General features: G+C 36.7%; 1 protein-coding gene across 1 annotated transcript in view; it reads left to right on the top strand.

Moving 5' to 3' along the window:
• The window catches only part of LOC107653541 (low-density lipoprotein receptor-related protein 1B-like), a 302,414-nt gene that overhangs the window by 237,610 nt on the left and 50,370 nt on the right, over window positions 1–14,434 (top strand). Inside the window, exons 55-64 of the mRNA XM_016440286.1 lie at window positions 249–334; window positions 2,256–2,378; window positions 5,397–5,578; window positions 5,692–5,891; window positions 5,972–6,160; window positions 6,272–6,420; window positions 6,565–6,658; window positions 8,420–8,536; window positions 8,630–8,749; window positions 10,287–10,406. Coding sequence (XP_016295772.1) covers window positions 249–334; window positions 2,256–2,378; window positions 5,397–5,578; window positions 5,692–5,891; window positions 5,972–6,160; window positions 6,272–6,420; window positions 6,565–6,658; window positions 8,420–8,536; window positions 8,630–8,749; window positions 10,287–10,406 — 1,380 coding nt within the window. The remainder of the gene's footprint in view (window positions 1–248; window positions 335–2,255; window positions 2,379–5,396; window positions 5,579–5,691; window positions 5,892–5,971; window positions 6,161–6,271; window positions 6,421–6,564; window positions 6,659–8,419; window positions 8,537–8,629; window positions 8,750–10,286; window positions 10,407–14,434) is intronic.

The raw sequence follows: 14,434 nt of genomic DNA, 5'->3' as shown, positions 1-14,434 counted from the left end.
TTTTTTTTTTATGTGGGGAAAATGTTTTCTTACATGAAATAAAATAAAAAATAAAATAATTATATTTAAAATACAATAAAATATTATGAAATGTGTAATATTTTATGCATTGCATTGAATAAAATAAAATATAAAATCACATTACATATAAAAATATGATAAAAGTATAATAACATATATAAATACATTTTTTCATGCATTAAATAAAATATAAAATGTTTAAATACTTGTTTTGTTTTGTTTTCCAGCGGAGGAGCCTTTTCTTATTCTTGCTGACCATCATGAAATCCGAAAGATCAGTCTGGATGGATCAAACTACACTCTTCTAAAACAGGTATGATGGATAAAGCTCTCTAAAACATACAATTTTACTTATACAGTTGTTAAAAATCTCTTTTTATAACCATTATTGTAATTTTTGTGCTCACAGATGCCATCCTGTTTAGCTCAAACTCTTTAGTGTGTTTCCTCCATATTCACATTTAATTTCCTACTTATTTCTTTCATAAAAACACATGATCACAGCATATGGAGCTTAATATAGACACAACATCCAAAAGCTCAGAGGAAACTGCAGTATCAACAGCCACCTGTGATGCTTTATAGAAATTCCCAAGCTCAAACTGAGCTTGAAACAGCATTTTAGACACTTGATTGACGTGAATATCAACATCCGGGAATATCTGCACACGGAAAAGGTCATATTGTGACTGGAATCGCAACTATTTTCCACTTAGTATTGAAAATGATGATGTGTAAGTTATGGCTCCTTTAATCATTCTCAACTGGTAAATATATCATTATAGTAGTCGTTATTAATGAAAACATCAGTTATGGTCTTTAAATCAGTATGAAGCTGCTTGTAAATGCAAAAGGAACCATGACCGATTTGGCTCTGAAGGGACCGTCGGATGAGAAAGTCTCTCACGGCCCGTGTGTGAAGAGATTGAGCGGCTTGCCATCGAAGGAGCAGTTAAAAACGCACGCTTGGGTTGATTCATCAGTCCGGAACTCCATCAGTTTGATTTAAAAGGTCTGGTCCAGCAAATTAGATCTGAACGCGGCGAGGGGTTTGAGTGAATGAGACAGAACGACAGAGAGAGAGACGGCAGAATGTGAAAGACCCCTACTGGGAAAGTGATTGGCTATGGGCCTAGCAGTGCATGATGGGAAGTTTCTGTCAGACGGAGAAAGTCTCGCTCTTATTTCGAACCGAAGGTAGTGAAAATAACAAAGCAAATTAGAAAGGTATAGAGAAAGTGGCGGGAAGATGCTGTAATGAGTCGGCATGGACTATAAAAGATGCATGTTTTGATGTTTGGCTTTTTTTTTTTCATTATTATTTTTTTTGGACTCATGCTCATACCATCCAAATTCTTCCATTTGCTTAAATTAAATGGTCTGAATGGATTTGAAAAGACCAAATTATTCACTTTTCATTAATGGTTGATAGCTGCTGAAGATTTGGACTATCAGATAAATACTCATGGTGGCAAAGGAAGTTCGAGTCTGGCTCGCAACAAATTCTGGCCACAATCCTGTCCTCTTTATACTTTTTGTTTGTTTGTTTTTTTATATTTATCAATAGCATTATATTAGAAATAAGCATGCAAACACGGTAATGACAAAAATATATTTTCATGTACTGAAATAGAAGTAAAATAATTTGAAAACCTAAACAAAACCTAAAAACATTTGCCTCCAAAACAAAGAAAAATTTATTTTATTTTATTTTGAATTTAATAATAAATTACATTATTATATTAGGTTGAAATAATTTAATACTTTAAAGTTTTTTTTTTTTGTAAAAACTGGTGGAAAGAAAAGAGAAATAGTGGAAATATTTAAACGTGTTAAATATAGTTTATTGTTATATATAGTTTAATATACTTTTATTTCAGTTTTAGTAATTTTAGTACTTTAATAACTTTTTTCTTCCCTGAAGCAACATTTCTAATTTTTGTTTTCATTTAATTTTAGTTAATAATAATAATACAAATAATAGTTATTATTATTATTATTATTATTATTAAAAGTATTATAATAAAAAAAATCCGCAAAAACCTTTTAATTTGTGTTAGAAACGATTGGTCTAATAGATCTCGTTATTTGAAATATAATTTTTCAGGTGAAGTGAAAAATTAGAATTTATCCAGTTTAAAAAACAAATCCTCTGACTTTCCTTTCCTTTTAAAATCTAATCTGTCAATCTCACGTTTGCCTGTCTCTCTCTCTCTTTGTCTTTTTCTCTGCAGGGACTCAGTAATGTACTCTCTCTAGACTTTGACTACAGGAAGGAGTTGATCTATTGGATTGACACTAGCAGGCCCAGCGGACGCAGAATAAACAGAATGCGCCTGAATGGAAGTGACCTCAAGGTACATTTGCGAGTGTGTTTGTGTGTGTGTTTACGTTGAATTACTCTTGAAATAACCCAGAAATGCCCAGATTGACATATGCAAATACCCTCTGCCCCTGGGTAAATTTTGATTCCAATGGGGGGAAAGCAGACATATTTACATCACTCCAACAAATAAATAAAAGCTTTTTGTCTGAGAATAACTGGTATTTCTGGTATGAAATGAGCTGGGGTTGAAATGATAGACCACGCAGTGTGTGTGTGAGGCTGTCTGTCTTCATACTCCTCTCCATCAATGCCCTTGTGTATATTACTCGGGGAGGAAAACGGGCATAGTGTGCCAGCCTTGCCCTGCTGGGCCGCCAGAGCTCGTTACGTTTAATATCGAGCCATAATGGCTCATTAAACTTGATTGAACTCTGGATCTTGAACTGATTTATGGTAGTGTGCTATAGTACAGAGAAAAGAGAGAGAGAGAGGGAGAGGTAGAGCTTCTGTAAAGGCAAGGAAGTTAAAAATGTGGTAAAGGTAAAAATGCTCTTGGTAAATGCTTTGAATGATTGCAAATGAGCCAGATTCTCCCGAGACGTCTAGAGAGATTTGAAGTGTTGTGGTTTTTATCACTAGGCGCATTTCCATTACAGATTAGCGCAAAACTTTGGCGATATTTTATAAATGTCGATAAAAAAGTATTAAACTTTTTTGCGATAAATGGGCGTTTTTGCGAAATTGACGCGTTTCCATTAGGCGTATTTTCAATTCTCAATTTCAATTTGCGCAATTTGAAGGGTAATGGAAATGCGCCTACTGTTTCACAGGCATTATGAATATTCAGTATGATGTGCCTGTCACTTTGCATGAAAATACTGTAGTAGCAGTACCAGTTTCGACCATTGGTGGCAATCTGGAAACGCAATTTATTTATTAATTTTTTCCACAAGATCAGTTTGATCTCAGTGTTGTGAGTATTTTAGTTGTAAAATTTTATTGTAAAATTTACAATTTTTTAAACGCAATCACACATCCTTTTTATGTTAATTAAGCATAAATGTATATTATGTAAATTATCGCGAATTGTGCCATGCAGCTCATTGTTTGGGCATGTTTGCAGCATTACCTGTTTTGCATTCCTTAGTTTTCAAATTTCCTGGTTTAGATTGCATTGTTAAGAGTAAACGAAGCATAGATATGTAGCATTATATATTTTTTTTTACAGTCAAAAATAATGTAAAAGACCAGTAAATAAAATGTTTACAAACATAATACAGAATATAAACATGTATTGTAATATCTTTCACTTTACAACAAAACCTTTAAATTGAACTGTATTCAGAACAGGAATGCAAAATATAAGTAGTATAAAACAAGCATCAATTATAGTGACATTTATTATTATAAACAACAAGCCTAAATTAGTTTATTTAAAGCAAAATGTGGAAAATGCACTATAGAAATAAATTTAGGCTCATGCACCTCCCCTATTCGGCACAAATCAAAATGTGTGCACTTTGTGTATGTTTTGCGTGCAATGCGTTATTTTGACTTAACTGACTTAGTAATTGAATTTGCCACATTTTGTTGCTATTGTTTTGCTTGCCCAGTTCATATTTTTTTACACTTTCACCCAGTGGTGTATCCCCACTCTGTGGTTCTGTACCATTTACCTGAAGATGCTAGTTTCCCCGGTGAGCACAGCATCTAGAAAACCTGTGATGTCGAAATTCATCATGGCTAGGCTAGTTTTAATTAGCGCTGATGGTACGGCCCAGTCTGAGGCAAAATGTATTTAATGTTCATCTCTAATGTTCATCAGCTTGCAGAATGTTACTCTTACTCTTAAAGCGCTAGGCAGGGGGCACCAGCAACCAAGAGCGAAAATGATTAAAAGCACTGGATTATCCGCCAGCTGGAAAGAGTATTGTTTATGCCAAACAGGCAGTTTCTGTGATCAGAATGAGCAGTGAAATGTTGTAAAGTGCCTTTTTTAAAACTACTTCTTTTGGGAACTTTTCTTGCCATTTTTGGGGAGTTTGAAGTGCTGTAATGAGCGGTTATGTAACCCGCTGATAATTAGCAATAATGTACAATAATAATTTAAAGTCTAGCTCAGCGTTCTCTTGGTTTTAGGACCCCAATTCTTCATTTACAGTCGAGAGTTTACAGGTTGCTAATAGAAATACACATCTAGAGATTATCATAGCCTTGAACTTATCACTGCAAAGAAAGAAAGCACCTTCACACCCAACTTTATCCTATGTTTACTAGTTGTTGAGCGTTGTTGCTGTAGTTTGACTTTTTGCTGTGAAAACTTGCTAATTTGCTGGCTAACTGCTATGCTAACTATTTTTGTGGACTTGCAAGCCACTAGTTGAGAACTGCACATCTAGAGATTATCATAGCCTTGACTTTTTCGTTTTATTTGAAAAAAGAAAACCCCATTCACTCCCACTTTATCCTACATTTACAAGTACGTTGTTGTTGTTGTAGTTCAGCTTTTTGCAGTGAAAACTTGCTAATTTGCTGGCTAAATGCGATGCTAACTGTTCTGTGAACCTGTAAACCATCAATTAAGAAACAACACATCTAGAGGTTATCATATCCTTGAATTTTTCATTTTATTTGAAGAAACAAAGCCCCCTCACACCTACATTTACAAGTAGTTGAATGTTTTTGTTGTTGTAGTTTGAGTTTTTGCAGTGAAAACTTGCTGGATAAATGCTATGCTAGCTATTTTTGTGGACCTGCAAACCACCAGTTAAGAAACAAAAAATGCATAATTGGGTTTACATGAACATATTTCTGTTTGTTTCTGGTTAAAAAATAGCATTTAAATTCCTGTCATGACAATAACTGTTGGCAGAAACAATAAAGCCTTACTTTGTATGACTCTACCAGCAAGTGCACAGCTGTATCTCACACTCACCATTCTGAACTTTTCTGCTAGGAAGCATTTGTTCCCTGCGGTACTGGCTGTGGATAAATCCGTGTGAATAACCGGCCAAAAGAGACCGACTGTACTTGACTGCTGTTTTCTCAGGTGGTTCACAGGACGTCGGTCCCCAGTGCTCTCTCTGTGGACTGGATCGGCAAGAATCTGTACTGGTGTGACGGCGAGAGAAAGACCCTCGAGGTGGCGAAAGCTAATGGACTCTACCCGACTGTACTGCTGAGGACTGGCTTGAGAAATCCAACCGCTCTGGCTCTCGACACTCTCATGGGGTAAATGATGCTTATTATTGCCTATTGTTCGCAATCCCAGAACGCATTGCTTTTGAGTAGACTTTTAAGAAGCACTGCACCATTTAAAGCCATTTATTCCCATGGTGCCTTAGATTTGTGTTCTGGATCGACTGTTGCGAGCAGCCCCAAATTGGACGGATCGGCATGGACGGCAGCAAGCCACGTGTCATAATCGATACAGAAATGCATTCTCCCTCAGCCTTGACCATTGACCACATCAACAAAAGGATCTACTGGGCCGACGAGAACCATATCTTATTTTCAAATATGGATGGTACAAAAAGACACAAAGGTAAGTTTTGCCTTGTCTCGAATGTTATCTCGTCGTGTTTCGAATTGTCCTCAATAAGATCTCTCAATCCCAATTTCTAGTCCCAATCAAGGACATAGGTGGCGTAACGGGTCTCACACTGTTTGAGGACTTCATCTACTGGTGCGACCAGAAGTCGAAAACCCTCAGTCGCTCGCACAAGACATCCGGCGGCCAACATACAGAACTTCTCAGCTCCTGGCAAACCATTCGAGACATTAAAGTCTGCCATCCACTCCGACAGCCTGACGGTATTATGGCAAGAAGCTCTTGTCAGCTTGGATTAGTCTTCAGATGACTTTTTGTGCTAGAGCCGCATGTTGTTTCGGCCTTGTTTTTTATTGTTTGCTGTTTGTCCTCAGTGCCAAAGCATCAGTGTCAGGTGACTAATGGAGGGTGCAGTCACCTATGCCTTCTTTCCCCTGCTGGGGGATACAAGTGTGCTTGCCCTACGCACTTCTACCTGGCGAACGACAACAAAACCTGTTTGTCTAACTGCACCGCCAGTCAGGTGTGACTTTATAATTACCTCAGGAGCCAGAATAAGGGTTTCGCTGTAGCTCAACTACTCATGGCACCACTTTCAACTACCAATTATATCCAGTGTGCTACTCGATAAATAGTTGTTCAAGAGGTTGTTTCTCTGTGTGTGTAGTTCCGCTGTGGTACGGATGAGTGTATTCCCTTCTGGTGGAAATGCGACACCGTGGACGACTGCGGAGATGGATCCGACGAGCCGGCAGATTGCCGTAAGTAGCCAAACATGGTGGAAGTCAGCCAAACTGGTTAAGCTGGTGAAAAGTACATAATTGTAGTGCCTTGTAGTGTCTATAGGACTCAAAATCTAGTAAGCTGCCTACCTAGAGAGAAGGGATCATAGGTGAGATTACTTTTACGATATCTTGTTTGGCCAAATTGGAAGGCAGCATTGAATGTATCCATTACAGAATGCAATGTAGAAAAATAATTGAATTGAAATTTTTAGAGTTTTAAGAATTTAGAGTTGTTGTGCTATTAGCTTAGCAACATGCTAACATCAAACTCTGTTGGAATCCCTTCTGATTTGTGTCTTTGTTTGCAGTAGACAGAAAGAAAGCTCCCTAGGTTGAGAGATTTGGTCCTGATAATTCACTTCAATATATATTCCACTTGTGAACTTTGAGTGTCTTTAAGTGACTCCACGATCAATTACGATTTCTTTAAGCTCAACTGAAAGAAAGAAATTCTTTAGACATTTGAGCTATTTATTCTATGAGTTGTGCACAGGAAAATCTTTTTGTGACAACTTATTCCTGTAATTTTGCTCGCCGGTTCATGGAGCGATTATTTTTGAATAAAGATTTGTCTGTCATCAAGTTTATATTCAAGTATTTCTTTGAATGGGTCATTTGTAATGTGCTAGCACTTGCTTGATTGAGAGGTGAATAGTCTAATTCACTGCAAAGAGCTGCAGAAATGGATCAGGTTTTGTGAAGTATTTGTCATCTCGACTAGCAGTTTATCGCACATTGAGATGCTATAGAGCCAAAGCTGACAGCGAACAATAGACATTTGTGTTAAACTCCAGGAAAAAAAGAAAGGCACCTTTCTATAGTATGCTCTTTCTTTCTGTGCAATATGTCTGTCTGACTCTCTGCCTGTGTTTTGTTTTATCTCTGTCTTTCAACTTTTCTGTCTTTATTTTGATTGTTTGCTCATTTAGCTGAACAATTGCTCATTTACTCACTCACTTTATTCACATGTTCTTTGTTATTACTTTGTTCTGTTTGTTTGTTCATTTATTGTCTTGCTATCTTTCATTTTTTCCTCTTCATTTTTGTTTATTTGTCCTTGTTTGTTTATTCTGTATGTCTTTCAATCATTTCTGTCTTTCATTTGTTTATTTACTTGTTCATTCACTCATTCTTTCTTCATTCATTTCTGCATTTTCTTGTGCATTATGTCTGTTTGCCTTTGAATCTTTGTTTGTCCTTATTTATTTTTTTCTTCTTTCTTTCTTTCTTTCTTTCTTTCTTTCTTTCTTTCTTTCTTATTTGCTCATTTTGTTTGTCTTTCTGTCTGTCTTAAATTTTCTTTATTTTTTTATCTTTGTATATCCTTGTATTTCTTTCTTTCTTTCTTTCTTTCTTTCTTTCTTTCTTTCTTTCTTTCTTATACATTTATCTGTCTTTCTTTCATTTGCTGATTTCCTTGTTCATTAATTCATTCTTTGTTCTATCCTTTTCCATTAGTTTATTTGTTTAAGCTGTCTGTCTTTAAACCTTTCTGTCTGTTTTTCATTTATTTTCTTTCTTCTTTCCTCTTTTTGTTTGTTCATTCTGTTTGCATTTCTGTTTTGTCTGTGTTTCTTTTATTTATTTGTTTATTTTATTTCTTCTGTTGTTTTTATTTCTCTCTCTCTCTCTCTCTCTCTCTCTCTCTCTCTCTCTCTCTCTCTCTCTCTTTCTTGCTTTCTTTCTTTCTTTTTTTCGTTCATTCGTTCATACATTTGTTCTTTCTTCTGCTTACAGCGGAGTTTAAATGCCAGCCCGGAAGGTTCCAGTGCGGAACGGGTTTGTGTGCCCTCCCTCCCTTCATCTGTGATGGAGAGAATGACTGCGGAGACAACTCGGATGAAGCCAACTGTGGTAATTATAGATTGATAGATGGATAAATGGAGACCAAGCATAATGCAGTATGATGTATCATACAGTGATATCCTTGTTTGCATTTGTTTTCAGACTCGTATATCTGCCTGTCTGGCCAGTTTAAGTGCACTAACCGGCAGAAGTGCATCCCTATAAACCTGCGCTGTAACGGACAAGATGACTGCGGAGATGGTGAAGATGAAACCGATTGCCGTAAGAGACACTAGGACTCATTTTTTCTCTCTCTCAAATTTGACATAGATGACAATGATTGGCATTCGTTTTCATCGTTACTTAAAGAATCCTGTTGAGCTAGATTTCCCATCAGGAGAGGAAAACACCCAAAATGAGAGCAAAAGAGGTCGAAAATAGATTTAAATCTCCTCCTTTATGACTTCTGAATGTGTTTATTGGCTCACGAAGGTCAAACTCAGACAGATTCAACAAAATGTTTGAGAACTTTGAATCGGTTGATGAGAAAAGTGTCAAGCGAGGAGCCTGGTAAACATTCCCGAAAGTTTTGTTTTGTTTTCTCATTCCTCGGCTGCAAAGCGCTTTCGAAGGAAATGAGAAAAAAAAGAAAGCGAGGTAGACTCGCTAACCAGGAAGCAAAGAAGCCGTCCTGTGTCACCTTCAGAAGTCAGGCTGCAGTAATCATTACTTTGTGCAACGGGGATTTGAATTCTAATCCAAATGCAAGTCTTATTTTAAGTGGCGGTACAGAAGGAGGAGACTGGCAGAAGCTGATGCTCTCGCTCAGATCTGAATCCTCCATTTGAAGCCACAGCAGGAGCCTAATTTCTCACTCCTCCCCAGAGCCGAGTATCTGGCTGGGTTTTGATAAGACGCCCGGTTCTGGTACGCCCTTATGGGAGAGCGAAGAAGATAAGCTGTCTGTCTTCTCCGAGAGAGAATCAGAAAGAAAGAAATAAAAATCAAGGAAAATCATTAACAGAGTTGGATGGGACGGAGCCCGGAGGGTCCCCAGAACTCTAAGAGGCTTTTGAGGGGGTCTGACGGATCCAGGGGAGCTGAGCTCAGCCCTGGGCACTGATTAGCCAAACAGAGGGAGGGTTTAACAGGGAAAATCGCATATGGAGCATGGCATTAGTGGCCGGCTTTAGACCTCCCCCCAAAGGAGAGAGAGCACTGTGGGTCAGGATTGCTGCTCCACCACCGGGAATCTCAGGTCTAGGCTTAGCTTAGCTTAGCACGCAACGGTCTGAAAACAGAGATGAAGTTGATGTTAGTCAGACCACCAGGGTACATTCTTGTTTTAATTGTTTTATCAGGAATTAATCATGCTTAGAGGAAGCATAAAATGTTTAGAAATTAATCCAGGTGGACCTCAAAAAAAGTTCTCCAGGAATTTGTATTAGCCATAACTTAAACTCAAATTCAAAAGTAAAAGAAACTACACAGTATGGTGTATTATGTATAAAGACTACAAAATGATTATTATTATTATTTGACATGTTCAGCATATTTTCAAAAAAGCCCACTCCCTTAAAAAGACACACATTAATTAAACTGTAAATTGTAGGTAAATTGTATATCTGTAATATATTAGACTACAGGAACTTTCAAAAAGTGTCGCAGTAGAAAAAAGCCTCGACAAACTGTTGGATTCCTAAAGTAGCTCTAAAATCTGAAAAAGTTAGTCTGCGGAAAAAGTTAGTCTGTGATTTGTCAACTGAACTTTTCATCTCAAGGTTTTGATCACATGATCTCCTTCTCTCCACGTCTCCAGCCGAGAACACTTGCTCGCCGTCCCAGTTTCAATGCAAGACCACAATGCACTGCATCTCCAAGCTGTGGGTGTGTGACGAGGACCCCGACTGCGCCGACGGCTCGGATGAGGCCAACTGCGGTGAGTCGCTCGCCGTCGCCACGCATTACCTCACACTCGTCATCACCATAAAATATAAATATCCTCCTTAAAATTCAGTGTGAGACATTTCTGTTGGTCTGAGCTCCTAAAACATTCCATTTGCTTTAATTTTGCACCGACTGTTTGCCCAGAGGACTGACGCAGATGAATAAAGATCTTTCATAACCGACGACTTGGAGTTCCTACTGTAATCTTGGGGTTTTGAGGATGTGCTAGCGCGCTAAGAGACGTTTCGCTGAAAACCGCTCACCCGAGCTCTAACGTTTTCTCAGGGCGAGCGTTGTCAGATTGCATTGTGTTTGCTTTATGAGCAGCTAATCGATTAGTCTTCTCCATTGGACCCAAAATGGATGATTTAGTGCGCTATAATTATGCAGATTCAGTTTTTTCTCTGTTTTAACTGAGCACTGTTCCATGTGTCTTGTAAAGCAGCTGCTTTGGCTTGTAGACGACATGCAACTATTCCAGGGGAAGTGATTATTGTTTAGAAGTTGCTCATTGTGGCTTCTTACTTATTTTACTATCAACTTTGACATGATGCATGTTTTTAAGCTCATTATGTGATACTTTAAAAAATATAATAATTAATATAATTTAATAATTGTAATTTTGTATTTTTAATAATTTAATAATGAATAATTTATGAATACATGTATTTCAAAATGTGAAATTATATTACAATTATATTACAACTTTATCAACCATTATTATACTCAAAATATATTTTAAGATTGTAAAACTTTACTTGCTTCCCAAAGTACATATTTTAATATAATTTGTCATTTTAAGGTTTAAATGAAATACATTTTCAGAATTGTTTGCTTGTATTCTGGATTTGATGCGTTTTGTGGGTCGAAAAGGCTGTAGCGCTACTAAGGACTTTATATTATACAACTGACGTACTCAAGATGGTTTAGTGTTGACTTTAGTCTTTAAGGGCCCTATCATACACCCGGTGCAATGCGGCACCAGGCGCGACGCAAGTGTTTTCTGCTAGTTTCAGCCTGACGAAATAATCATTATCACGTCCTGCACCACGTTGTTTAAATAGCGAATGCATTTGTACCCATTTGTGCGCCCATGGGCGTGCTGGTCTGAAAACGATATGTGTTCATGCGCATTGCTGGCGCGTTGCTATTTTGAGGCAACTGAGATTGCGTTAGTAATATGCGCCTATAGGCGGGTGCACAACGCACGTACACTTTGCTTATTACACACACAAGGATGCGCAGCAGCACGCAAACATTTTTAAAAATGAAAAAATTAAATTCCGCCATGTAAATAGCGAACCCGCCATGGCGCGAGCACAGCTGGCTCTCAAAGGGAATGGGAGATGAGACTCTGATTGGTTTATTGCTCGTTATACCCAAAACACACCCATTACTCATCAAGAGAATAGGGACAACCCTTTTAGACCATGCGCCGGGCACGCCGACCGTTTTTCCCGTCGTTAAACAAGCAAAAGTGAATTTGGACACACCCTAAATGCACCTGTGCCTTGCGCTTTAGATCATGCGCTTAGATCGTTAAAATAGGGCCCCAAAGCCCTCACCTCTTCAACAAAAAGACTTTCTCTGTGTGTCCTTTTTGTCAGTGTCATTTAGCACTTTGAAGGCCGCTCTCACATTATTGCTTGTCGTGTTTCTCTCTGCAGCTTGTAATGGCTGTCAAGTACATTAGGTGACATTGCAGTAACAAATTGTCTTGTAAATAGTTTTTTATTTTATATCGATCCATCCAACATAATAAAACGAAATAGTTTTCATAAATGCTGTCCATTTTTGCTCAGCACCGAATCTCAGTTACCGTCCACCTCTACAAGGGAGCAACTAACCCACTGGCTTTCATTACAGGGGAAGTTTAGTGCATTGCAAGAAGGAAGTAAGCTGAAGTTTGACATCATTTTGCCGTTTGGGACTTTGGAGAAAGTTTTTCACTGAAGTAGTGTTCTTCAAAACATACTGAAGCTTTTCTAGTCACGGAAATATACTTTTAAGTTGAGTGCAAAATTGTCTAGTATAATAGAATTAAACTTTTCCTGACCTGTCATGGCTTACAATACAAATGTTTACATTTTGAGTAATTAGATTTTTTTTTTTTTTTTAGTTTTCAGATTTCTTCTGAAAATTCAAACCCATGAAATTCTAACATAGGCAAAATAATTATTAGGTTTGTTTTGTTTTTACAGTTTTTTAAATTATTATAATATGACAGTATTTTAATTTGTTTTTATTAACTAATTATTTTAATTATATTTATTTAATATTGATAATAATAATATTTTTTAATAATTGTATGCTTTTTATTTAGTCCTGTATCAGACAGAAGTGTGAGGTTTATTATGTTGTTAAAGTCTCAGAAATTATTACAATTATTGCAATTGCAATTGCAATTTGTGATACTAATTATAATAATGAGTTGAACTATTTGAATATATATATTTAAATATTTGTAAATAATTATTAAAGTATTCCACTTAATTATATAAATATTGCATCATTAAATATTATTATAATATCAGTAATTAAAATGTTTGTTTGTTTATTTATCATTGTTTATTATTATAATCATCTATAGTAGTAGTAGCAGTAGTAGTAATAATAATAAAGTTTTCAAAATTATTTTTAATTATTAAACTGTTCGTTAAATATATTAATTACATATTGAGTTAGTATTTCAATCTCAATAACTATTCAATATATTTTATGACATAATTTTGAGTAAATGTTTTAGTTTATATAATATATATTATAATATTTTAATTTGTTTTACTTATTTGGTTATATCATAATTTGTATTTTAGTTATATATTTTTATACTACTACTACTAATAATAATAATACTAATATAAAAAATGGCTAAATATTGGACAAAAGTGTGAGGATTATGATGTTCTTAAAGTCTGAAAAAGCTTTAGTTCTCAATGAGGTCTTTTTCTGTCTCTCTGTGTGCTGGTACACATAGTGTACAGTCTTGGACGATATTGTTATTTTGAAGGATGTATTGGATTTCCCTAGATTCACAACACAATCATGCACTTTACCTCATTGAGAGGATATAATGGAATATTCACATTTACCCAGCATAATACTGTATTGATTTTTAACCCTAAATTCCCTAAATGTCTTTCTGAATGTCCATCAGCGGAGTGGAGCTTCATCATCAAAAAAATCAATAACTTGCTCACATCTCTTTGGAAATGGGGCTTTTCCTAAGAGATACTAAGATGAAACGCATCCACTAGTGCACAAGATTCAAGGAAGACATTGATACAGTGTATTGACAGCTTGACTGAGATGAAAAGGGGACTAGAACTTTTAATGGAAATGGACATTGGAAAATTAATAGAATGAGTGCAGTGGACTGGACTAGAACGCTGGGGTCTTGAGGCAGATTTTTTTATTTTATTTTATTTGGAATTGTCACATCTTCAACTTAAAAACTCTTCTTTCATGTGGCAAGACCCAGAAAAAAGCTTAATCACGCACCACTATTAATTACCTGAATCTAAATATACCAATTATTTAAAGGGGTCATATGCTGCGATTTCAATTGTTCCTTTCTCTTTGGAGTGTTACAAGCTCTTGGTGCATAAAGAAGATCTGTAAAGTTGCAAAGACTAAAGTCTCAAATCCAAAGAGATATTCTTTATAAAAGTTAAGTGTCAACCACGCCTACCTAAAACGGCTCGTTCTAACACGCCCCCACATGTCTACGTCACAATGTGGGAAGATTTGCATAACGCCGCCCAAATGTTCACGCAAAGAAAGAAGGCGTAACTTTTATTCTCGCAGTAGTATTGTTGTTGCCGCCGCCGCCATGTCGTGAAGGCGCTTTGTGTTTTGTTGTGAAAGCGAAACTACGTTGTTTGGCCTTCCAAATTGGGGACCGGAATGATGGTGGAGCATTTGAAGCAGCAGGGAACTTCAGACAGCTCCAATGATCTGTTGAAGGTCTGTGTGAAGATGGGGGCGAGTTGGTCAGCACAGACTTTTAAACAGGCAGGG

The sequence above is a fragment of the Sinocyclocheilus anshuiensis genome, unplaced genomic scaffold (genome assembly GCF_001515605.1).
Source record: "Sinocyclocheilus anshuiensis isolate Anshui unplaced genomic scaffold, SAMN03320099.WGS_v1.1 scaffold1079, whole genome shotgun sequence".
NCBI classification, from domain to species: Eukaryota; Metazoa; Chordata; class Actinopteri; order Cypriniformes; family Cyprinidae; genus Sinocyclocheilus; species Sinocyclocheilus anshuiensis.
This window is presented reverse-complemented; position numbering and strand designations above follow the sequence as displayed.